The 24,659-nt window shown below is 42.3% G+C and overlaps 1 protein-coding gene across 3 annotated transcripts in view; it reads right to left on the minus strand.

Annotated features, from left to right (window-relative positions):
• Window positions 1-24,659, minus strand: part of stat3 (signal transducer and activator of transcription 3 (acute-phase response factor)) — a 33,888-nt gene continuing 9,229 nt past the window's right edge. Inside the window, exons 2-24 of one of the 3 annotated variants that reach the window (XM_058409223.1) lie at window positions 22,487-22,620; window positions 20,581-20,824; window positions 19,600-19,692; window positions 18,351-18,432; window positions 18,134-18,234; window positions 17,896-18,047; window positions 16,848-17,006; window positions 16,610-16,702; window positions 16,397-16,456; window positions 16,272-16,301; window positions 14,969-15,062; window positions 14,767-14,814; window positions 14,590-14,673; window positions 13,379-13,477; window positions 13,137-13,272; window positions 12,758-12,810; window positions 12,556-12,650; window positions 8,808-8,947; window positions 8,436-8,660; window positions 7,228-7,270; window positions 5,165-5,224; window positions 2,926-3,023; window positions 1-1,854 (exon numbers count right to left, since the gene is read on the minus strand). In XM_058409223.1, the coding sequence (XP_058265206.1) occupies window positions 1,802-1,854; window positions 2,926-3,023; window positions 5,165-5,224; window positions 7,228-7,270; window positions 8,436-8,660; window positions 8,808-8,947; window positions 12,556-12,650; window positions 12,758-12,810; window positions 13,137-13,272; window positions 13,379-13,477; window positions 14,590-14,673; window positions 14,767-14,814; window positions 14,969-15,062; window positions 16,272-16,301; window positions 16,397-16,456; window positions 16,610-16,702; window positions 16,848-17,006; window positions 17,896-18,047; window positions 18,134-18,234; window positions 18,351-18,432; window positions 19,600-19,692; window positions 20,581-20,824; window positions 22,487-22,614 (2,370 nt within the window). In that variant the 5' untranslated portion in view covers window positions 22,615-22,620 and the 3' untranslated portion in view covers window positions 1-1,801. Of the gene's footprint in view, window positions 1,855-2,925; window positions 3,024-5,164; window positions 5,225-7,227; window positions 7,271-8,435; window positions 8,661-8,807; window positions 8,948-12,555; window positions 12,651-12,757; window positions 12,811-13,136; window positions 13,273-13,378; window positions 13,478-14,589; window positions 14,674-14,766; window positions 14,815-14,968; window positions 15,063-16,271; window positions 16,302-16,396; window positions 16,457-16,609; window positions 16,703-16,847; window positions 17,007-17,895; window positions 18,048-18,133; window positions 18,235-18,350; window positions 18,433-19,599; window positions 19,693-20,580; window positions 20,825-22,343; window positions 22,460-22,486; window positions 22,621-24,659 lie in introns of those variants that run through there. The other 2 variants (XM_058409237.1, XM_058409230.1) reach the window with 2 other exon arrangements.

Below are 24,659 nucleotides of genomic sequence, written 5' to 3' on the forward strand. Positions count from 1 at the left end.
TTTAAATTTGAATTAAAATGTTCTTTAATGTAACATATTATATCGTGATAGAAATGTTTCATTAGGTTTAGTTTAAAACTAAGTGTAAATCTGCGTATTCATTACTGATAGAATTAATGAGCCCTGTATATTTGTGCGGCTAATCTAATCAGTCGATCAGGTAGCAGCAGCACAATGCATAACATCATACAGATACAGCTCAACAGCTTCACTTAATCTTTCCATCAAATGTAGAACAAGTCTGAACTCTCTGAACTCTGTGACTTGAACCATGACATGACTTCAGAAACTGCTGATCCGGGAGTTTCACACTCAGAATGATGCGAAAAGCAAAAAAACCCAAATCCCGTGAGCTGAGGATCTGCTGGGCTGATGAAAATAATCAGAGGAGAAAGAGTAGACTGGCATCAGGCGTGAAGGGTCTTAAAGAGAAAGACAAAAAAACATATTTAGGCTGTTGATTTTTTTTAATTAAAAGTTATACAGCCACTGTACAGAGTCACAGGCAGGACAATTTACAACAACACAGGAACCTCATTGACCAGGGGTGGGGGGTGGGGTGCACTGGACAGTGTCAAACAACAAAATTAGCAAGAAAGGTCAACATCTTTAAATTAAAAAAAAAAAAATAAAACACGATGTTGTTGCTAATAAAAGTGAGAAAAATAAAATATACGATTATACAGTCCTCATCCACAAAGAAAAGTAATTACTGCAAACGTAAAGACAGATCAGCTTCATTATACATGATCCTATTCATTACTGATTTATTTATTTATTTAAACCCCAGTCCTTTACCGGAGTAAAGGGTGTTTACTAATTACAGTTCTTCATGCAAAAAACAACAACAAAAAAAACCAAGATGGGTTCAACTTAATATAATGTTTATAACGGCTAGTGAAATGGCGTGATCGAATCTTCCAGTAGTCTTGGTCTGCTGGTTAAAAACAAGTCGGAACATAACGCTTATCTGTCCGTCCCACTGTCCTGCAAATACTGACCACCACACAAGATACGGGTTTGAAGTAACACCCTGAGTAACAAGGATCTAAATGGGACTTAAGGCTGGGGCTGATCTTACTTGCTGTATACACACACACTCTCACACACACACACAAAACCGTGAATACAGTATAGATAAAGGACAGACAGACAGGATGGGAAACATGTATAGAGGATATAATACAGTCAGCACGAAGGGCCACTTTTCCCATGACACATACAGCATTAGCTTACAACAAATAATAATAATAATGATAATTGCACAAAGCCAATGAGAACACTTTCTTAAAATCATTCTACGAGTACATGAAACAGAAAAAGTCGTATATAATGTGTGGAAGATCAAAGCGACGAAACATTACAGGTTTTCTTATCCGGCACGAATATGAACAAAATGGCACATGGTCGCTACAAAAGCTGCTATTAACTCTAATGAGCTTCCTTCCTTCCTTCCTTTCTTTCTTGGATGGTAACTACGCTATCTGTTTAAAAAAAAATGTATGTATGTATATATATATATATATATAGTTTGTTAAAAAGGATTCGCTTTAATTCATCCACCAATCCAAGTTAGGAAATGTTTAGAAGTGTTAGGAGAGCTCAGAGGAACGCATGATGAGTACAAGGTCTAGTGAAAAGAGTTACGAGTGCAAAGAGCAGCACCGGTCTGAGAGCGATATGTACAGAGAAATCAGTCTCTTCTTTCTTTCCCTCCCCCTCTCTCTTTCTCTCTCTAAACGGCAGAAACAGCTAGAAGTGAAAGGCTAGATGCGGCTTGGCTGATGTGCGTGAGGTCGTCTCACATGGGCGAGGCCATGTCCGTGTTCATGTCCATGTCCAGAGTGAGGGATTCTGGGAAAATAAGACGGAGATAGATGTGATGCTCACAGAAACAAGTGTGTGTGTTTATTTGTTTTAATCTTGCTAAGTCTAACAAACACTGTAACTATTTTTCCTGACTCACTGGTTGGACTAAGTGAAGAAACTGCAGCATGAGAACTGCATGTTATATTTAATGACCAATTAAGGATTAATGGCCTGGCACAAGGGCCCATCTTTAGCCCAACACCTTAACCATGAGACACGGTAGCTTAGTGGTTAAGGTGTTGGACTACTGATCAGAAGGTTGTGAGTTCAAATCCCAGCTCCACCAAGCTGTCACTGCTGGGCCCCTGAGCAAGGCCCTTAACCCTCAGTTGTATAAAATGAGATAAACTGCAAGTCTCTCTGGATTAGAGCAAATGCCATGTGAATATTAACCACTAAGCAAATCTTCTCTATCCCTATCTGCTACATCCTCAACACTTTGGACCCACCAGCTTCATATCCTCATTTATTCCATCCATATACCTCCTCTTTGGCCTTCCTCTTTGCCTCCTGCCTGGCAGCTCCATGTCCAACATTCTCCTACTGATATACTCACTCTCCCTCCTCTGGACATGTCCAAACCATCTTAATCTGGGCTCCCTAACGTTGTCCCCCAAACGTCCAACATGAGCTGTCCCTCTAATGTACTCGTTCCTAATCCTGTCCACTCAACATCTCCAGCTCTGACTCCTGTCTCTATTCCTCAGCGACACTGTCTCTAACCCATACAGCATGTATATGGTTGTTTTTCTGCAAATGAGATTTATTTGGTATTTTTGGACGGAGTCTCCAGTGTCAGTGCTTTGTAACAGTCAGAGCTGTAACTCTGAAGTATTTTGTGACACTGCTGTCTTTTAGTTCTTATTTATAAACACTAAAGTTGGTGCTATGTCTAAATTTAGGGTCTAGTTTTAAAGCTTGTTTAATAGATTTTACTTCTGGCACTGACCTAGCCCATACTGATATACTGAAACTGTTTTTTTTAAATAAACTGTGGGCTGTACTTCTTACTGGTACATAGCTCTGTGTGTGTGTGTGTGTGTATGTGTGCATTACCGAGAGGTCCGGGGTTGGCCTCAGTCTCAGGGTGCATGAGAGTGTCGAGAGTGCGAGGAGACATGGGGAACAGGTCGCTTGTGTTACCCGAGTTAGTCCTGAATTTAAACACAAACACACACACACACACACACACAGATGAGATGATGAAAAAACAACGCAGACTTGTTCACTGAACTGCATGCATGCACCTGCAGGAAGACGACTTATAATAACGTATTAATCCCTAAAACCTACCCACTCTGTGTCTCACACACACACACACACCATCATGGTCAGGTACAGAATGTTTTAAACACATTCCCAGGCAAACACACCAGTTGGAGGGGGGGAGAGAGAAATGAATGTTAGTCAGTGGTTAGGTGCAAGAGGCTGACTCAGTAAAATACCCAGAAAACTCTCAATTTGCACTTTTCCCCCACATTCAGGGTGCCAGAGTGGGCGTGTGTGAACTGTAAGGGAAACTTATTTTATGTACTAAGGGCGCATTCGAAAAAAAAGTTACAAAGGACAACTTTCTTTTGTTGAAGTTTATAAAAGAAAGAAATGGATTCAATTCCAGCACAGAAAAAAAATAAAATAAAATGAATAATACTAATACAACTGGTCTGGACCTTGGGTGCTCAGTCACCATGACGACCAGTTATTTTCATGACCGTTCTATTAAACCAGACAAGAACAGCAAACTTTTTTCCTCTGACATGAATCACTGCTCTGAGGAAGTCATGTCGCTTTACAGTACAGGATTCCTTGTTGCTCGATAAAAACGAAAGGATCCGAAAAGCCGTCTTTTCTCGGACCTGCGTCCTCGAGGACTAACGATAAACTGGTGGAACTGGGGTTCTACATGTTCCAGTAAAGTGTGGCTCAGTGTCCAGGGGGAAAATAGCCTTTCTACAACCGCACAGATCGAATAAAAAGAGAAAAGATTAATCACACACACATCTGAGAGACTGTGGTCATTGCTCCGAGTAAGGATTTTACTGAATCAACCTCCTGCACCTAGACAACACACACACACACACACACACTCAGATAGAGTGTGACAAAGGAACCTCACTGGTCCTTAACGGCCACAACAAAAATGTAAGCAGTTAGTAAGAGTAAAACGAATAAAAGATCAGAAACGGTCAGGTCTCCTTTCCTGTAAAGGGCGGGTTCTGCTGAGTGTTAGTGAAACTGGTTAATTAAATGAAAACCAATACCACTTATACACACACAAAAATAAAATAAATAAATAAAAAGAAATTATTTTGTTTCTGTAATAAACAAAGTATTTTATTACAATTGCTCCACAAAACAGGAGACTATACTGTGCTCCAAATCCCAGGAATAGAACCAAAAAAAGGAGATTAATGATGAGAAAGGGGGCGGGGCTTCCAGGAGGTCAATTGTCAATCAATCCAAATTCATTCTGTGATTGGTTGACCTGCTGGTTTTATGTCTGTCTCTGATAAATAATTTCAGTCTTTGCATTACATGTATAAGATTTTGTCTAGTGTTGCTATTTTCCAGCAGGAGAGCTCTAACGCTGCACCGGGTCTCGCTCGGGTTTATCAGCTCCACATACTACAGCGTTCGTGATTAAGAAAGTGGAGCGTTGAGGTGAGACAGGGGTTAAACGTGCAGATCAAATAAACATGTCTGCATTTCTAAAGTGTTTTTTAGATGTGCATCTATTCCTTTAAGCATCTGGAGCACAGCATACTATAGATAAAGACCCTGGTACTGGGCCCTGTCCTAATCCACACACTTCACCTGACCCGGATTCAGAACCGCAGGACTGCGTCATTAACAATATTATTCTCATTAATCTGTCATTTTATTGATTCTAATGATTTTAGTGCTTGGTGCAGGGGAAGCATTGAGGAGGTAGAAGTGTTGGAATGGACAGGACCTTCTGTTACACACATGCTACAGGTCCATGAGACAGTACATAGTGTTACACACAACCATTCTAGTGTTAACAACACAGCTGCTGTGGGAGTGTTTTATTACTGATCATACTGTAACAAAATAGAAGTGTATGAAGACTCTCTCTCTCTCTCATACTCACACACACATCCTCTCTTTCACTCTCTCTCTCTCTCTCGCTCTCTCTCACACACCCCCCCCCCCCCCTCTCTCTCTCTCACACACACACACACACCCTCTCTCTCTCTCTCTCTCACACACACACACTCACTCTCTCTCTCTCTCTCTCTCTCTCTCTCACACACAGCAGCTCCCTAGTGCCTACCCAGGGAAGCCGTTAGCCAGCAGTTCGCTGTCCGGAAGGTCCATGAAGATGGAAGGACACCTATGGAAAGAGGTCAGTTTACAGCCTGCGCGCACACACACACACACAGCAGCTGTATCCACACGCACATAAATGTACACACACACACACACACACACACACACACACCACAGCTGAATCCACATGCACATAAATGTACACACACACACCAGGTGTATCCACACGCACATAAATGTACACACACACACACACCAGGTGTATCCACACGCACATAAATGTACACACACACACACACCAGGTGTATCCACACGCACATAAATGTACACACACACACACACCAGGTGTATCCACACGCACATAAATGTACACACACACACACACCAGGTGTATCCACACGCACATAAATGTACACACACACACACACACACATCACGTATGCTCACCCAAACACAAGTGCACACACCTCATCACACACACGGCTTTAAAGCACAACGTCTCATAGTGTCTAACACATTCCATTACTTTAGAGAATAAATGATTTTATTCTATATTCAATCTTCAGATCTTCTATATACCACCAGCTTAGAGGATCTTGTGAGGGTGAGGGTTAGGATTTGAGACACAAACATCACGACGAGAGCAGAAGCTATTAAGAGAGACTGGTCAGCGTGTTTAAATCTGATGTTTTGGCTCTGATGGCGCTGCTTTTACTCCATCAGACGCACATGAAGATACAGAAGCCAGTGAAGTTATGCGTCAAGTATAAACAGCCTTCTGAATGCTGGTCACGTGACATGAGATTTAAAATGATTTCACTTCCTGTTCATGCACGATGCTTGCAGTTTTTCTGCATTTTGGAGTTGAACCTCTCATGATTCTTTGAGTTTCAGAGTTATAAAATATTGTCGTATGTTTTAGCTGTACCCTAATGACTACTGAGTAAAGTGAAGTCGCTCCAGTGCCGTGTGGACCTCCTGAAATTCGAGTTATTATTACTTCAAGGCCATTTCTTTATCACGGGCCAACGGTATGAAAGACAATACAATAAAATCGAGATGCATTCAGTTCCTCTCTGCTGTCGTTGTGTGTTAGGGGCTGAGAACAGGACAGGGTGCGGGCGGGAGGGGAAACGGTTTCAACTTCATTTGGGAAGTTTATAAAATTCTGTTTTGCTTCTCAGGGGAGCGACATGTGGACAGAAGAAACAGGTGAATGGGAGTTTCCATCCATGCATGCACTCTCTCTCTCTCTTTCACTCTCACTCTCTTTCACTCTCACTCTCTGTTTCATTCTCTCTCGTGCGCTGTCTCACTTTCCCTCTCACACTCTCTCATGCGCTGTCTCGCTCTCGCTCTCTCTCTCGTGCGCTGTCTCACTCTCTCTCTCTCTCTCGTGCGCTGTCTCACTCTCGCTCTCTCTCTCGTGCGCTGTCTCACTCTCGCTCTCTCTCTCTCGTGCGCTGTCTCACTCTCGCTCTCTCTCTCGTGCGCTGTCTCACTCTCGCTCTCTCTCTCTCGTGCGCTGTCTCACTCTCGCTCTCTCTCTCTCGTGCGCTGTCTCACTCTCTCTCTCTCGTGCGCTGTCTCACTCTCGCTCTCTCTCTCGTGCGCTGTCTCACTCTTGCTCTCTCTCGTGCGCTGTCTCACTCTCGCTCTCGTGCGCTCTCTCACTCTTTCTCTTGCTCTCTCTCTCTCTCGTGTGCTCTCTCACTCTCTTCCTCTCTCTCTCGCTCTCTCTCTCACTCTTTCTCTCTCGCTTTCTCTCTCTCTCTCACTCTCTTTCTCTCTCCCTCTCACTCTCTCTCTCGCTTTCTCTCTCTCTCTCACTCTCCCTCTCTCTCGCTTTCTCTCTCTCTCTCACTCTCTTTCTCTCTCGCTCTCACTCTCTTTCTCTCTCCCTCTCACTCTCTCTCTCGCTTTCTCTCTCTCTCTCACTCTCCCTCTCTCTCTCGCTTTCTCTCTCTCTCTCACTCTCTTTCTCTCTCCCTCTCGTGTGCTCTCTCTCTCTCTCTCTCTCTCTCTCACACACACTCACACCCAGAAAGAACAGTAACGGTCACTTACGGGGTGACGCAGATGAACTTGGTCTTCAGGTACGGCTGAGTGACTGAAAATAGAACAGCAAACAAAAAACAGGTGAGTACGCTTTATGTCAAAGAAACCACACACACACACACACGTTTACGACACTCGTGAACACCTGCCACGTGTGAATCCGAGAGCCGCTCTGGTTAACGTGCGCCGCGATATTCTCAGAAAAAAAACATTAAATCATCCTGAGGGAAGGATTGTATCTGTGTAAACACTGTATCTGTGTTATGGTTTTCTAAAAATAAAAAATAATAATAAATAATAAATAATAAATGCACTTTCCAGGTAGAATTTTCCACCATTTGGGAACATCTTCGGAAAACAGTTCTGAGTACTCTGTGGCGATTTCTTTTCTTTTCTTTTTTTTGTGATTCCTTTTCAACCCCAGATTCCTCACAGTAAGGTTACAGGTTTAAAGCCTATGAGTGACGCATCGACAACTAGAATAAATAACATTACGCTGAGGTTCTTTGTTCTGAATATTGCGTGCATATAACCCTCGACTCTTTCTCAAATACTTTCACTTCTACATTTATTTTCTCCAGAGACAGAGAGAAACGGAGCGTGTGGTCAAAACCATTTTCTTTTTTTACTGTGAAATTCCTCCTATTTTTTTTTTTTTCAGTCTGTTCTTTTCTGACCTGCTTCCTTTTTTTTACAGGGACAAAGGGTATATTTCGGGGGAAACTAGAAAGAAAACAAAACCGCAATGAAAATAAAATGAAAAATCCGAATAAAACAGAAACAGTGTCAGATATCAGACAAATATTACAGCTAATTGTTCAGAGATACGTAATGAGAATGGAAGCAGATATTAAGTATAACCATATAAAATGTTGTGTTTATACATGTAATATTTAAAAGAAATATTTATTCTTTTGAATAAATGTTAATTGTAAAAGAATATTTATCGTCTAATATTTTTTAAATATTTTTTCCCCCATGATTAATATATCAACATAAAGAAAGAATATCTGTTTAAAAACAATCGATTATTTTGTTTATTAAGGTTTTCTGGACTGTATTATGATCTAAAAATGTGTAATAAACTGTATATATGATCTGCAGCGGAACCTTTTAACAGCTTGACTTCCTCACTTGGCTGAAAAAACACCAGCAGAGGTCAGAGCAGTGTCAGTGTGTGTCCTGTGCAGCAGACAGATACTGAGAAAAGCTCTTACCACATCCGGATATATCCTGACCCATGTCTGGGTCTGGCTGGGCTTCTGGCCTGCAGTATTTCCCAAAAGCCTCCTCTTTAGGGATGTCGGGGAAAAGGTAGACGAGTGGAGACACCAAGATGTTTGTGGCGTCCATGATCTTGTAGCCCATGATGATTTCGGCGAAAGACATGCTGTTCAGCTGCTGCTTAGTGTACGGCTCCACTGACTGGATCTGTGTCTTACCTAAAACACACAGACACACACACAGACACACACACAGACACACACACAGACACACACACAGACACACACACAGACACACACACACAGAGTTAGGAGTGTTAATTTGTAGGCAGCAATAAAAGACTCCACAGTCACACACAAACTCACCACTGATGTCTTTTTCCACCCAGGTGAATGTGATGCCACCCTCCTTACTGCTCTCACTGAAACGCAGCAGGAATGTCCCAGGAGGCTTTGGGCTCAGGATGGCCCTCTCCCTCTCCTTACTGATGAAGCCCATGATATACCTGTGACACAAAGAGCATGGACACAAAGGAAGTTACCAAAGCAGGAGCAATGAACTTGCTAGTTGTCCTACTGTGGAGAGGATACTGAGAAGGTGAGCAGCGTGAGAACTCAGTAAGAGTACAGTGAGGATGCACCGAGATCACCGTGAGAACTCAGTAAGAGTATAGTAGTATAGTATATACTATATAAGTATAAGAGTATAGCGAGACTGCAGCGTGAGTATAGTGGGAATGCAGCGAGACTGCAGCGTGAGTATAGTGGGAATGCAGCGAGACTGCAGCGTGAGTATAGTGAGAGTGCAGCGAGACTGCAGCGTGAGTATAGTGAGAGTGCAGCGAGACTGCAGCGTGAGTATAGTGGGAATGCAGCGAGACTGCAGCGTGAGTATAGTGAGAGTGCAGCGAGACTGCAGCGTGAGTATAGTGAGAGTGCAGCGAGACTGCAGCGTGAGTATAGTGGGAATGCAGCGAGACTGCAGCGTGAGTATAGTGAGAGTGCAGCGAGACTGCAGCGTGAGTATAGTGAGAGTGCAGCGAGACTGCAGCGTGAGTATAGTGGGAATGCAGCGAGACTGCAGCGTGAGTATAGTGAGAGTGCAGCGAGACTGCAGCGTGAGTATAGTGGGAATGCAGCGAGACTGCAGCGTGAGTATAGTGGGAATGCAGCGAGACTGCAGCGTGAGTATAGTGGGAATGCAGCGAGACTGCAGCGTGAGTATAGTGAGAGTGCAGCGAGACTGCAGCGTGAGTATAGTGAGAGTGCAGCGAGACTGCAGCGTGAGTATAGTGAGAGTGCAGCGAGACTGCAGCGTGAGTATAGTGGGAATGCAGCGAGACTGCAGCGTGAGTATAGTGAGAGTGCAGCGAGACTGCAGCGTGAGTATAGTGGGAATGCAGCGAGACTGCAGCGTGAGTATAGTGGGAATGCAGCGAGACTGCAGCGTGAGTATAGTGAGAATGCAGCGAGACTGCAGCGTGAGTATAGTGGGAATGCAGCGAGACTGCAGCGTGAGTATAGTGAGAGTGCAGCGAGACTGCAGCGTGAGTATAGTGGGAATGCAGCGAGACTGCAGCGTGAGTATAGTGGGAATGCAGCGAGACTGCAGCGTGAGTATAGTGGGAATGCAGCGAGACTGCAGCGTGAGTATAGTGGGAATGCAGCGAGACTGCAGCGTGAGTATAGTGGGAATGCAGCGAGACTGCAGCGTGAGTATAGTGGGAATGCAGCGAGACTGCAGCGTGAGTATAGTGGGAATGCAGCGAGACTGCAGCGTGAGTATAGTGGGAATGCAGCGAGACTGCAGCGTGAGTATAGTGGGAATGCAGCGAGACTGCAGCGTGAGTATAGTGAGAATGCAGCGAGACTGCAGCGTGAGTATAGTGAGAGTGCAGCGAGACTGCAGCGTGAGTATAGTGGGAATGCAGCGAGACTGCAGCGTGAGTATAGTGAGAGTGCAGCGAGACTGCAGCGTGAGTATAGTGAGAGTGCAGCGAGACTGCAGCGTGAGTATAGTGAGAGTGCAGCGAGACTGCAGCGTGAGTATAGTGGGAATGCAGCGAGACTGCAGCGTGAGTATAGTGGGAATGCAGCGAGACTGCAGCGTGAGTATAGTGAGAATGCAGCGAGACTGCAGCGTGAGTATAGTGGGAATGCAGCGAGACTGCAGCGTGAGTATAGTGAGAGTGCAGCGAGACTGCAGCGTGAGTATAGTGGGAATGCAGCGAGACTGCAGCGTGAGTATAGTGGGAATGCAGCGAGACTGCAGCGTGAGTATAGTGGGAATGCAGCGAGACTGCAGCGTGAGTATAGTGAGAATGCAGCGAGACTGCAGCGTGAGTATAGTGGGAATGCAGCGAGACTGCAGCGTGAGTATAGTGAGAATGCAGCGAGACTGCAGCGTGAGTATAGTGGGAATGCAGCGAGACTGCAGCGTGAGTATAGTGAGAATGCAGCGAGACTGCAGCGTGAGTATAGTGGGAATGCAGCGAGACTGCAGCGTGAGTATAGTGGGAATGCAGCGAGACTGCAGCGTGAGTATAGTGGGAATGCAGCGAGACTGCAGCGTGAGTATAGTGGGAATGCAGCGAGACTGCAGCGTGAGTATAGTGGGAATGCAGCGAGACTGCAGCGTGAGTATAGTGAGAATGCAGCGAGACTGCAGCGTGAGTATAGTGGGAATGCAGCGAGACTGCAGCGTGAGTATAGTGGGAATGCAGCGAGACTGCAGCGTGAGTATAGTGAGAGTGAAGTGTGAATATTTAGAGTGCAGTATAGTGAGACTATAGTGAGACTGCAGCGTGAGTAAAGTGAGAGTGCAGTGTAGGTACAACGAGAGTAACTCAAGCGTACAGCAAGAGCACAGTGAAAGTACAGCGAGAGCATGGTGAGAGAATGACGAGAGTACAGAGAGAGTACGTAGAGAGTACAGAGAGAGTACTGCAAGAGAACGGCGAGAGTACAGTGAGAGTACAGTGAGAGTACAGCAAGAGTACAGAGAGAGTACAGTGAGAGAACAGAGAGAGTACAGTGAGAGAACAGCAAGAGTACAGTGAGAGTACAGTGAGAGTACAGCAAGAGTACAGAGAGAGTACAGTGAGAGTACAGTGAGAGTACAGCAAGAGTACAGTGAGAGTACAGTGAGAGTACAGTGAGAGCACGGTGAGAGTACAGTGAGAGTACAGAGAGAGTACAGCGAGAGCACGATGAGAGTACAGTGAGAGTACAGAGAGAGTACAGCAAGAGTACAGAGAGAGTACAGAGAGAGCACGGTGAGAGTACAGCGAGAGTACGGTGAGAGCACGGTGAGAGCACGGTGAGAGTACAGAGAGAGTACAGCAAGAGTACAGAGAGAGTACAGCAAGAGTACAGTGAGAGCACGGTGAGAGTACAGCGAGAGCACGATGAGAGTACAGCGAGAGCACGATGAGAGTACAGCGAGAGCACGATGAGAGTACAGAGAGAGTACAGTGAGAGTACAGTGAGAGAACAGAGAGAGTACAGCAAGAGTACAGAGAGAGTACAGCGAGAGAACAGAGAGAGTACAGCAAGAGTACAGAGAGAGTACAGCGAGAGAACAGAGAGAGTACAGTGAGAGAACAGAGAGAGTACAGTGAGAGAACAGAGAGAGTACAGTGAGAGAACAGAGAGAGTACAGCAAGAGTACAGAGAGAGTACAGTGAGAGTACAGTGAGAGAACAGAGAGAGTACAGTGAGAGAACAGAGAGAGTACAGTGAGAGAACAGAGAGAGTACAGTGAGAGAACAGAGAGAGTACAGCAAGAGTACAGCAAGAGTACAGCAAGAGTACAGAGAGAGTACAGTGAGAGCACGGTGAGAGAACAGAGAGAGAACAGAGAGAGAACAGAGAGAGTACAGTGAGAGAACAGAGAGAGTACAGCAAGAGTACAGCAAGAGTACAGTGAGAGCACGGTGAGAGAACAGAGAGAGTACAGTGAGAGTACAGTGAGAGAACAGAGAGAGTACAGCAAGAGTACAGCGAGAGCACGGTGAGAGAACAGAGAGAGTACAGCGAGAGAACAGAGAGAGTACAGTGAGAGAACAGAGAGAGTACAGCAAGAGAACAGCGAGAGCACGGTGAGAGAACTCACCCCTCATTCCACAGAGCCAGAATGTACTTCTTCACCAGGTCAATGATGTTATCCAACCAAACCCAGAATGAGAACCCTTTTCCTGCCATGTTCTCCTGCAAAACACACACACACACACGCAGTGAGGTTAAACTGTACTCAGCGTGGCTTACAATGGGTTAACACTGAACAAGAACTGTGTGGCACAGTGTGTGAGACATACTTTGCAAAACTTGGCCCAAGTGATTTGGCAACCGGAGTAGTTCACACAGGGACCTAAATGCAAGGAGGAAAGTTCAGTGTGTGCTCGGTTTAGAAAACACCCTTTGTGTAAACATCAACAGTTCTTTCTCAGACCAGGTCTATCAAATTCATTAAAGACTGGAAGATTTTATTCTAGATTTCACTGAACTGTGAATGGCATTGCAGAACAAACCTACAACACACCATTTAACATTCAACAACAGAAAACGAGTGCATGTTAAAATAATAATAATAATAATAATAAGTTCCAAAATATACATACTGTAAGTGTATATTTCAATGTCAGACTACTGATTTTAAGTGTGTTGTCTCAGACACAAACACAGAGCCAAGCATACCAAGCAGTTTCTCAGCCAGTGTGGTGAGTTGCTCAATAGTCAGGCCTCTCTTGGTTGTGGAGGAAAACTGCCAGCTCAGAACCTCAGCCACCTGATCCCACGTACCCACAGGGGGCTTCGTGAAGAAATTTACGTTCTGATAGGAGAAGAGTAAAACAACATTCATTCTTTCTTTCAGCAGCTTTCCAAGGTAAGCTAAAAATACGTAGAACAACATGATGATCTTTCCCCTCATTACTAACCTTGGGATGGTTAGTCAGCATGTTGTACCACAGAATAGACGCCCAGGCATTAGGCATCTGGCAGATATTCGAAATGACTACAACAGGAAGAGAGTGTGTCTGCAGAACAGAAAGGAAACAGAATGAGATGACAGATTTGTTTTCCCCAGACCGCTCACACATACACCAATCAAGCATAACATTAGGACCACCGACAAATGACGTGAATAACGCTGATTATCTCCCCTTCATGGCACCTGTTAGTGGGTGGGATATATTAGGCAGCAAGTGAACATTTTGTCCTCAAAGTTGATGTGTTAGAAGCAGGAAAAATGGACAAGCGTAAGGATTTGAGCGAGTTTGACGAAGGGCCAGATTGTGATGGCTAGACCACTGGATCAGAGCATCTCCAAAACTGCAGCTCTTGTGGGGTGTTCCCGGTCTGCAGTGGTCAGTATCTATTAAAAGTGCTCCAAAGAACCGGCGACAGGGTCATGGACAGGGCCTGAAGGCTGGCCCGTGTGATCCAAGCTACTGTTGCTAAAAAATTGCTGAAGAAGTTAATGCTGGTTCTGATAGAAAGGTGTCAGAATAGACAGTGCATGACAGACCAGGGCTGTTTTGGCAGCAAAAGGGGGACCAACACAATATTAGGCAGGTGGTCATAATTTTATGCCTGATCAGTGAATATAGGAGTAATATATAGTACTATATATACTCTTGGCTTCACCCAATACTAATCCAGTACTGATGTTCTCCTCCTAACTGAGCCTGTAAGCTTCCGCTGCCAAGTTACACAAACCCTACAGTTCTCTATCCTGTGTTAATGTTCCAGATCCAGCTTATTGCAGCCAAAAATCCATTTGCCACACAAAACCCTCAAATTTGACATCTCTAGAATAGATTCGGTCGCGTTAGCGTGAAGTGAAGGGCTGACTGCGGGCGCCATGGCGACATCCATTAGCACGAGCCCATTAGCATTCAGCAGACCGCACCAATCGCCGGGAGTCATAAAATGGACTTGATAACCAATTATTTAGAAATCAGCTTTAATGCGTCAACATGATTTATCCTAAGTGCCTCTGCCTGTATGCCTAGCAGGACGGAGCTGCAAATTTACGACGAGGGGTGATGATTCACACAGCTGTCCTAATTTCTCATTTGAATGGAAGACCGGAGCCTGTGGTTTATATTAAAATGTTCCAGTTTGGGAATATTTGCGTGTCTCTCACCTCAAGGTCGATTTTAAGGCCCTGGTGGTACACTTCTGTCTCAAAGGTGATGAGATGAAGCTCCTCAGTGACAATCAGAGAAGCCTGCAGGTCAGACGAGAAATTCATAAACACTCTGTCAGGTCAATCTCTGTTATACATGCTCCCTTATCACTAATGCAGTAACTCATTGCTTACATCACTGTTGGTCCGGCCACCGTTACCACACCGCTGCTCTCGCAGAGTCTGAGGAAAAAAATGCCAAGGGGTGAGAACTAGGTCGAACAACATAACATAAAATCTATCAGCCTGTCCAATCTAATCAAGACGCTTCACGAAAATGTACTCTGTTATGAATGTATGCTTGTGAAATCTCCCATGGTGCATTAGATGTGCTCACCAGGTGTTTGAACTCGGCTGACAGGCTGCCATTGTTAGACTCCTCCATGTTCATCACCTTGGTGTTTGTGCCCAGGATGTTGAACTTGCGTGACCTGGAAGAAGAAGAAACAGGACAGTATAAGTAAGTGGTATGAACTCGACCCTGTACACACGCTGTAGGTTGAACACACACACACAAACTGCATAAGAAGACACATTCCGCTTATTCCATTCATATATTCTGCTTATTCCATTCATATTTACATATATCTATTGTTGTTTATTTTTATTCCATTTTTTTATTTTTATATATTTTATAATTGATAGTCTATTTTATATTATATTACTGTGTTATATTATACTTGATATTCTTTTTATTTTAGTTTGTTCTAGTGTTTTTCTTATATTTTTATATTCTAGGTTTACATTTGAATTTAATATTTCTTGTTTTTATATTCTAGTTCTACATTTTTATTTAAATATTTCTCATAGTAGTTTTACATTTTATTTAAATTTTTTTTAGATTTTATATTCTAGTTTTACATTTTTATTTAAATATTTATTATATTTGTATATTCTAGTTTTACATTTTTATTTAAATATTTCTTATATTTGTATATTCTAGTTTTACATTTTTATTTAAATATTTCTTATATTTGTATATTCTAGTTTTACATTTTTATTTAAATATTTCTTATATTTGTATATTCTAGTTTTACATTTTTATTTAAATATTTCTTATATTTTTATATTCTAGTTTTACATTTTTATTTAAATATTTCTCATACTTTATATTCTAGTTTTACATTTTAATTTAATATTTCTTATATTTTATATTCTAGTTTTACATTTTAATTTAATATTTCTTATATTGTAGTTTTACATTTTAATTTAATATTTCTTATATTTTATATTCTAGTTTTACATTTTAATTTAATATTTCTTATATTGTAGTTTTACATATTAATTTAATATTTCTTGTTTTTATATTCTAGATTTACATTTTATTTAAATATATAAATAATAAAGTATAAGCGTTATGGTGACCCATTTTTAGTCATGTGACACCGTCACTTACAGTCTGAACCTGAGACCATGATCACAAAAATACTGATTACTTATTATGTTATCATTAGACCATCCTGCTTTATAGAACCATCACTCCTATGACAAGGAGACCCAGAGCTGTGGCCAAAATAATAATATAAGGTCTTTTAAAGCCTGTGCTGTCTGGTCTTTGTGCTTGGTTTACATATTTATGTAGTTCAAACCCTGAAATCTCAGAAATATACCAAACAAAGCAGAAAACATCGGAGACTCACCCTCGAATGGCTGCGACGTCTCCAGACTCCCTGAAGTTAAAGATAATTAAGACAGTAAATTTACTATCAAGTGATGTTCATGTCAAATGTCACTTGTCTCAGTTTGACTGAAAGCGTGTACTCACTTGTCGATGCAAACTTTGATTTTCAGCTGGTAATTCAGTTCTGGGAATTTCACCAGTAACCTTAAAAAGAAGTGAGGAGGGGAGAAAAAGGGCATTTGTTTCCTTTTTGCTAATTTTACTTCCTCACACCATCAGTATGTGTGTGTGCGTGCGTGTGTGTGTGTGTGTGTGGGCGTGTGCGTGTGTGTGTTTGGGAGTTTAAAGGAATCTTACCGAACTTTGTTGGTGAACTGAACACCTGTCTTTATGACCAGAGGTCTGTCGGGGTGCATGGGCATACACGGCTGTCTTTCAACCACAAACGCACTGCAATGACACAAACACAACACAAGGGGGCTCTAGAGCTGACGGATTTAACACTGTGTTGCACAACGCTGTAATGATTTATCCCAGACAGACTTCCTGATTTCAAGTATGTGTGTGTGTGTGTGTGTGGGTGTGTTTGCGGTACCTTTTCATAAGATTGCGGAAGAGGTTTACGATCTTCTCCTCCAGGGCAGGGCGGTGTTGAACAATGGGGTCTCCTTTATATGAGACTTTCTGCTGGAGCTCCTCCAGTTTCTTTATCTGCTGCCTGATCTGGAGCTGAGACTCGGCCAGTGATGTGATCCTGAAAGAGAGAGCGATAGTAAAAGAGACAAAATGTGAAATGAAGAGTGAAAACAAATATGTCAAGATGATCACACAAAAAAACAATAAGGCTTCCACAAATGCATCACTTTTATGTACTTCAGTACAGTAATGTGATCAACAGTGCTGCTGAATTCTCAAATCTGATTGGTCGGAATGTGCTGGTTCATTTCCCGGGACTGTTGCGTGCCCCAGAGTGAAGCACGGAGGTGGATCAGTGACGGTTTGAGCTGCAATATCATTGCATACCACTTGTGCTAGATGGCTGTGTCACTGCTAACGACTACCAAACCATTCTGGAGGACCATGTGTACCTAATGATTCAAACATTCCACCCTGAGGATGGTGCTGGGTTTCAGGATGATAATAATACACCAGGCGACACAGTGTTTTGACTTCCAAGCCTAAATGGGAAAAAATCCAGGTGATATTTTCTCGGTTGAGCTAGAGCTATAGAAACTGGTGTGTGTGTGTGTCTGTGTGTGTGTTGTAGAGCTGCCAGGACATCTTTCACGGCTGAAATGTTATTCCTATTTCAGTTCCTGTATCAGATAAACATTTGTATCTCATGATTAACCACCAAAACAAACTTTGCCTAGAGCTTCCAGTGAAACAGCCATTGTGTCACCTGATGCAGAAAAAGAACGAGAGAGACTAGAGTCTCTCAGGAGCTAAAGAAAGCGACTTCCTGTGGATCCTGAAACATTTAAGTCTAAAGGAAGTGACTATTTTCACTGTGTGTGGTTTATGTGGTACGAATGTATCGTGTAGAGCTACTGACCTGTCTGTAGAGGTATAAAATTATTCTCGGATTCATGTATAATATAAATAAAGAGCTTTTGAAGCGTGTGAATGTCCAGCGTGTGTACCATGTCTCTAGCCGGTCCAGGCAAATGTTAGGAGGTCCTCCGATGCAGGCGATCTGCTGTCTCCTCTTCCAGTCAGCCAGCTCCTCGTCAGTCAGGTTCTTCTGCACAAAGTCCATGGCCTGCAGCAGCCCTGCCATGTCAGTCACGATTTGCTGTGAGAAGAACAAAGACACAGCTTTAGAACCTGACGCCAACTACGCAATCCAAACACAACCCTGTGTGTGTTTGTGTGTCTCACCCTCCTGAGCTGATCCAGGGCACTCAGCATCTGCTCCAGCTGGGCCATCTTCTGTCTGGTGGCTGCAGCCTGGCTGTTTCCATTCAGGTCCTGGGACAGCTCTGAACGAAACCAATAACCGTTTACAGAGGAAATGACATTGACAGAGTTTAACCAGATCACAGCATTAAAGAACTGGAAGTACTCCTGAACCAGGCAGGAAGCGTTCGGTTCTTACCTCCTGCACTCTTCAGAGTCTTGTAGTTGAAGTCAAAGTCATCCTGTAGGTTCTCCAGCATCTTCATTTTTTGCTCCATATCCTGAAATGCACACCAGGGAGACACTTCTAACCAACTGATCCAGACTGATCCTGAAGAACAAGCTTCTTCTCCCACACTTGATTCAGCACGATCAGTTAACCACGATGTGTTACACATAATTGTTGGCACCCATTATGGAAATGAGCACGAAAAGATTGCTCTTTCAAGCTCATTCATATTGCGCTAGCCTTCAGAGCGCAGACCACCACGGTCAAATCCATGACCAGGACTAGCTGAGATTGTGTCAAAAACCAGATCTTAAGAGGGCCAAGGCTGAGAGATTATGATCAAATCCTGTTTTACGAGGCTAAGCCTTTACTTCAGCAACATCCTGGCTTCATTCACGCATGACGTCTACAAAGTTTTGTTCACACCGAAAGAATTAAGCAAGACCAGTGTCCAAGCTTGAGACGAGTTCAAGTGTAAATGCCAGTAAATCTGAGAAATCGATACAGAAGAGGTCTTGAGACATGACTCCAGACCTCCAGCCTGAAACAGCCACACTAAAAACTCAAAATAAACAGATTTCTTAAGTACTGATCCTTATATGGGTTTCTTAAGCAAAACATGAAATAAATAATTATTATTTGGAGAAATATAATCCTCTCAGTGATGGAATGAATTGCAGTTCTGCTTTTTTACCCCCCCCCCCATATTTAACATGTTCAAGTTCTGGCATCATTCTTCGTAGCATTTGGTTATTCCCGTTTCTGTTTAATGGCATTTTTATCTGCTTATATTTTTATATCTGTTGTTTAAGCTGCACGATCCACCAGAACAATTTGGTGCGTATTACCACAGGGATTGAGACGTTCACGTCACAATCAATAGGCGTGTAGCTGACCGAGTCAATAGTTGTAATTAATGCTTATTGTTTTAAACAATTATTTCTGCCCTTTATTTTAAGGGAGGCAATAATTACAGGGTTGAGCTTCGGATTATATTTAGAATAGAATTTGAGTAAGCAACATAATCGTTGTTTTCCCCAGAAGCATGACGACGCAACCAAGCATGACGCCCACTTTTAGCCGATTAGCTGAACAATAAGTGACATTATACACATCTGTAGCAATCACTACGATGACATGCACATGACTAATTCAGGTTCTTCGTGCTAATTTAATCTGGTGCGTGAGTGAGAACCCAGAAAGTTTCACAGTGACACACCTGCACTTTCTTCCTGATGTCTTGCAGTCGGTGCTCCAGGACCTGCTGTTTCTCCGTCACCACTGTCCCGCTGTGCTGGGCGGCCTGGCCATCCTGTGGAGAGGAGAGAGAAAAACTACTACTCCCACTGCTGCACTCTGGGGGAAAGGACTCTCAGACATTTATTAAAGGAGTTTACTGAACTGATTAAAATAGGTTTTAGGGAAATAAAACAAATGTTGGAGTAAACACTTCTGCTTCATGTTCTTTTCTTCGCATATCCCAGCTGAGGAAGTTGGGGTCAGAGCGCAGGGGCAGCTATGATTACAGTGCCACTGGAGCAGATAGGGTTAAGCGGCTCGCACCAACAGTATAGCTTGGTGGTACTGGGGCTTGAACCCTGAGCCTTAACCACTTGCTGCTTAGTGATGGCTATTGCTCTTAGACCCTTGCCTTTGGTTTCATGTTAGCAGCTTTAAAAAAATACCTTAATTATTACTGCTTCCTCTTAATATTCAGACAAACATCACGTCTAGCTAGCAGTTTATTTTCACGATTGTAGACGTGACGGAGAGGAGTCAGGCTAAACCGCATGACAATTCTCACCTGTGTTTTATTACTGTGAGATTACTTATTTGTGTCTTTTTGTGCCGTCAGTAACTACTGTAAGAAGAGAAAGACGCTAAGCAGGTAGACGCAACACACACACACACTCATATGCACAACACACGAGACTTTCTAGTCAACTAAAAGCCTTAACATATTAAGCACTGAACAAAGTTTCCACTTATATCGACTTTTTCATGTTGAAATAATTTTAGTTTTATGTTGGTCACTCTTCAAAAAAATGTTTGGCTGTAAAATAAAGATTCACCAAGAGCCGTCCGGTGTGCAAACGAGTATCATCATATGATTTTTATCTCATAATAAACCACTTTTACTAGTAAAATACGACATTTATGAGACGTAAAAGCTATAGTGTGTGTGTGTGTGTGTACGTACTTGCTGAGCAGTGGTGGCGGTCTGCAGCAGTCTCTGCTCCTCCCACAGACAGCGTGCGACGATGCGAGCGATCTCCATGGGCTTCTCCAGGTACTTGCTCTGCAGGTGCTGTTTGATGCGCCTCAGGTTGTGCTGGTAAAGGACGTTGTTCTCCTGCAGGAAGCGGCTGTACTGCTGGTCGATCTCTCCCAGCAGGTTATGAAACACCAGCGTGGCGTGAGACTCCTTATTGGCTGCGTACGCCCTGCGGAGGAAACGAGGGTCAGGAAAAATGCCATTTCCATCTGCCTCCTAATGAGCTGTAATCCATTATTTACTGGTGTGTACTAGGTGTACTGTGCCCACAAATGCCGGATGTCTCCGCCCACAAGCATGTCAATTTAAGGGGATGTAGAATCCATCTCTTCAGAAAGAGCAAGGCTAACCTAATGAAATAATACGGCAACTGGCTCTGACTGAGGTCTTTCGGCTACGCACGGTTCGTTTCACCTGATACTTCTACGTTTATTTAGCATCCGCAGTCTAATCGAGCACCTCGTTATTACAATCGAGTACTTCTAGTACTTCCTGTGTCCTCATTTACCAGAAAGCATCATGACTATGAAATAACTCCACACCACAGAAACATCAGTCACAGACACTTCATCCACTCAGCAGATGTGTGAAAGCTTAGTGAAATACACACCACACGTCGGAGTTAGGTGTAACCCCCCCGTGCTGGAAAAGCACCACTCCGGGCTACATCGTGTCCTCGTTCATTCATGCTCGTATTAAATCTGTTAACAGTAACAGAAACGTGCATGTCCTGGACGTCCACAGAATTGACCTTATCCTAGTATCCTAATCAGTATATGGTCAATTGTCAGCAATGCTAGATTATAGCTGGGCGGTATATAATATAATATTGATATCGTGATAAATTATTTTCATAGGTTAGAATAAACCTTTCTGAGATATTGTGTGTATCATATCTCTTTTGATTATTTTTTACATTGAGTAAAAATTGTATATATTTATATATACACACCTACAAATAAATGAATGAATGAATATATATATATATAATTAATAATAATTTACAAATAATAATATATTATTATATATAATAATATAATTTTTTGTAATTTATAAATTACAAAAAAATGTTTGATATACAGATTGTATATAATTGCTAGAACATAACATAGCTTTAACATAATCAAATTAATGTCTCATTTTTGTATTAATTTAAATATGTTTTCAATTAATTAAAATATATTATATTATATATATATTATATTATATATTATATATTATAAATATTATTTTGCGTATTAATTAATTAATTCTTATTATTATTGTTATTATTGCTTTTTATTATTATTTTTTAATATTTTAATTGCTAATTCTGATTGATTAATTAGTTAATTTAATCCTTTTCAGGCTAAAATAATTCATTTTTGTATTTATTTTTTTAAATGCCACCCTACTGTTTTGCTGGCATTTGATCCGAAACCGTATAGCTCTGATCTGATCATATGATGTATGATGATATGATCATTTTGTCCACCCTTCTTCTAGAGCACTGAGTATCTGCACGTCAGATTCTGCCTTTACACATAATAACAAAAGCTTGAATTCCTATTATACCATTATGTCATTTAATAACCAGTCCTGTTTTTTTCCCCTCTTCCTGTTCACGGTAAAATAATCCGACTTGAATAAACTGGTTCTTCTTCTAACCATGTGCTGCTTATGTCACACAGATTCAGCTACTAATTTACATTTAAAGGCAGAGGAAGTAGACGCGTTGTCTCGTAGCTACATCGTGGATGCGGTGTCGCACGTCACCGTCACTCTTTCACCGATCGAAAGAAGAAGAGGTGTATATCTAATTGGAGGACGGGGTTAGTCATCATCTACGCACCAGTCCTGACTCTCGATCCAGGGTGCGAGAAACTGGCGGAGCTCCATGGGGAAGCTGTCACTGTACAGATGGTACAGCTGCTCCAGGTAGCGCGTCTCCAACTGCTGCAACTGGTTCCACTGGGCCATGCTGACCTGAAGGACACAGAGACACACACAGAGCAGTGTGAAGGACTGACCTGAACTACTGAAAGTATTTAGAACTCAACATGAACTGAGATGGACTGGTGAAAGTGTTAAAAAAAAAAAATCATTTCATATGAACTAAAGTGCAATGTCCGAATTAACCTGAACTCTACTAAACCTAATTGAATCAATCTGAACAGAAATGAATTGCACTGAAATTAATTCAACTTCTTACTGAATTCTATAGAAATGTACTGAACCAAGTTGAAGTCAATTTATTTTAAAGTATCTGAACTGAACTCAATTCAGCTGAACCCAACTGAACTGATTCAAAGGAACTGAACTGATTCAAATTAACTGGACTGATTCAAATGAAATGAACTGGACTAATTCAAATGAACTGAACTGATTCAAATGAAAGGAACTGGACTGATTCAAATGAAATGAACTGGACTAATTCAAATGAACTGGACTGATTCAAATGAAAGGAACTGGACTGATTCAAATGAAATGAACTGGACTAATTCAAATGAAAGGAACTGGGCTGATTCAAATGAAATGAACTGGACTGATTCAAATGAAATGAACTGGACTAATTCAAATGAACTGGACTGATTCAAATGAAAGGAACTCAACCAAACCAAACTGATTCAAATGAAATAAACTTGACTGATTCCAATAAACCCGAACCGAACTGATTCAAATGAAATAAACTGGAATAATTCAAATGTAAAAAAACTGGAATGATTCAAATGAACTGAAACTGATTCAAATGAAAAGAACCGGATTGATTCAAATGAAATGAACTAGACTGATTCAAATAAACCAAACTGATTCCAATGGAATGAACTGGACTGATTCAAATGAAAGGAACCAGACTGATTCAAATGAACTGAACTGGACTAATTCAAATGAACTGAACTGGACTGATTCAAATGAACTGAACTGGACTGATTCAAATGAACTGAACTGGACTGATTCAAATGAACTGAACTGAACTGAACTAAACTTATTCTAATGACCTGAACTGATTCAAATGAACTGAACTGAACTTGCATCAAACTGAGTAGAAATGAACTCAATTTAAAATGCAATGAACTGTACTCTAATTAAATCTAACTCGATTGAACCAAGCTGAACTAAACCGAACCGAACCGAGTGATTTCACACGAACTGATCTATAATTTGGATCGAGCTAATGTGAACTGAACCACAGAAGTTACACAGAAGTTGAATGAAATAAACTGAAGAAACTTTATTTAATGGCCAGATTAAAAACGCTCACAGCAGGAAAGCCTTCCAATGAGAAATGAATCATCACAGAGCTTCAGCGAGAACATCGTCTACGCCCGAGAGATGGAGGAGGTCTGAAATTGGGGCGATGTGCAGCTCAACCTCTTACTTCAAAGTCAACTTCTCCTCTCACGTCGATCATGTGTGATCTAAGAAGCATTTGGTGGTAAACAAGCTGAGTGTCCCCTGAAAAGGGAAACGCATTAGTCAGCTCGCTTTAGAGCGCTCTAGCGGTTGCGGCATCTTTCTGAACCTTCACCAAAATTTTGCTGAGAGGAAACGACGGCGTCCTGCTCAGAAAGAAACGCCACATCCACGCCGCTCGAGAGCCATCAGACCTCCCATCTATCGCAGCCGATCAGACAGCAGCGAGAGCATCCGCTCTCAGAGGAAAACCTCGAAACCCAGAGTCAGAGAGCCTGCCTCATCCTGCTACCGATCGACACACTCGCATCCTGTTCAGCGCTCGCAGGCTTGCTCATCCGCCCACGCACAAACACACGCACTAATCAGTAAAGCTAGCATCTCGTGTGCGCGTGTGTGTGTTTTTTCTTTTCCTTTTTGCAACAACCTTTTTATTAAAGGAAGACCTTTATCCTATGCAAAAAAAATAAACACACTTTTTCCATTTCCACCTCCACCGCAGATCCCCGATTTGGGAATTCAGAAAGCCGCGACCTGCCGGGAAGTTAGCGCTGACGCTATTTGCATGCAGGTTATTTGGAAGTAGGTTATGTTTGAGCAATACCAGATGT

The sequence above is a fragment of the Hemibagrus wyckioides genome, linkage group LG02 (genome assembly GCF_019097595.1).
Source record: "Hemibagrus wyckioides isolate EC202008001 linkage group LG02, SWU_Hwy_1.0, whole genome shotgun sequence".
In the NCBI taxonomy this organism is placed as follows: Eukaryota; Metazoa; Chordata; class Actinopteri; order Siluriformes; family Bagridae; genus Hemibagrus; species Hemibagrus wyckioides.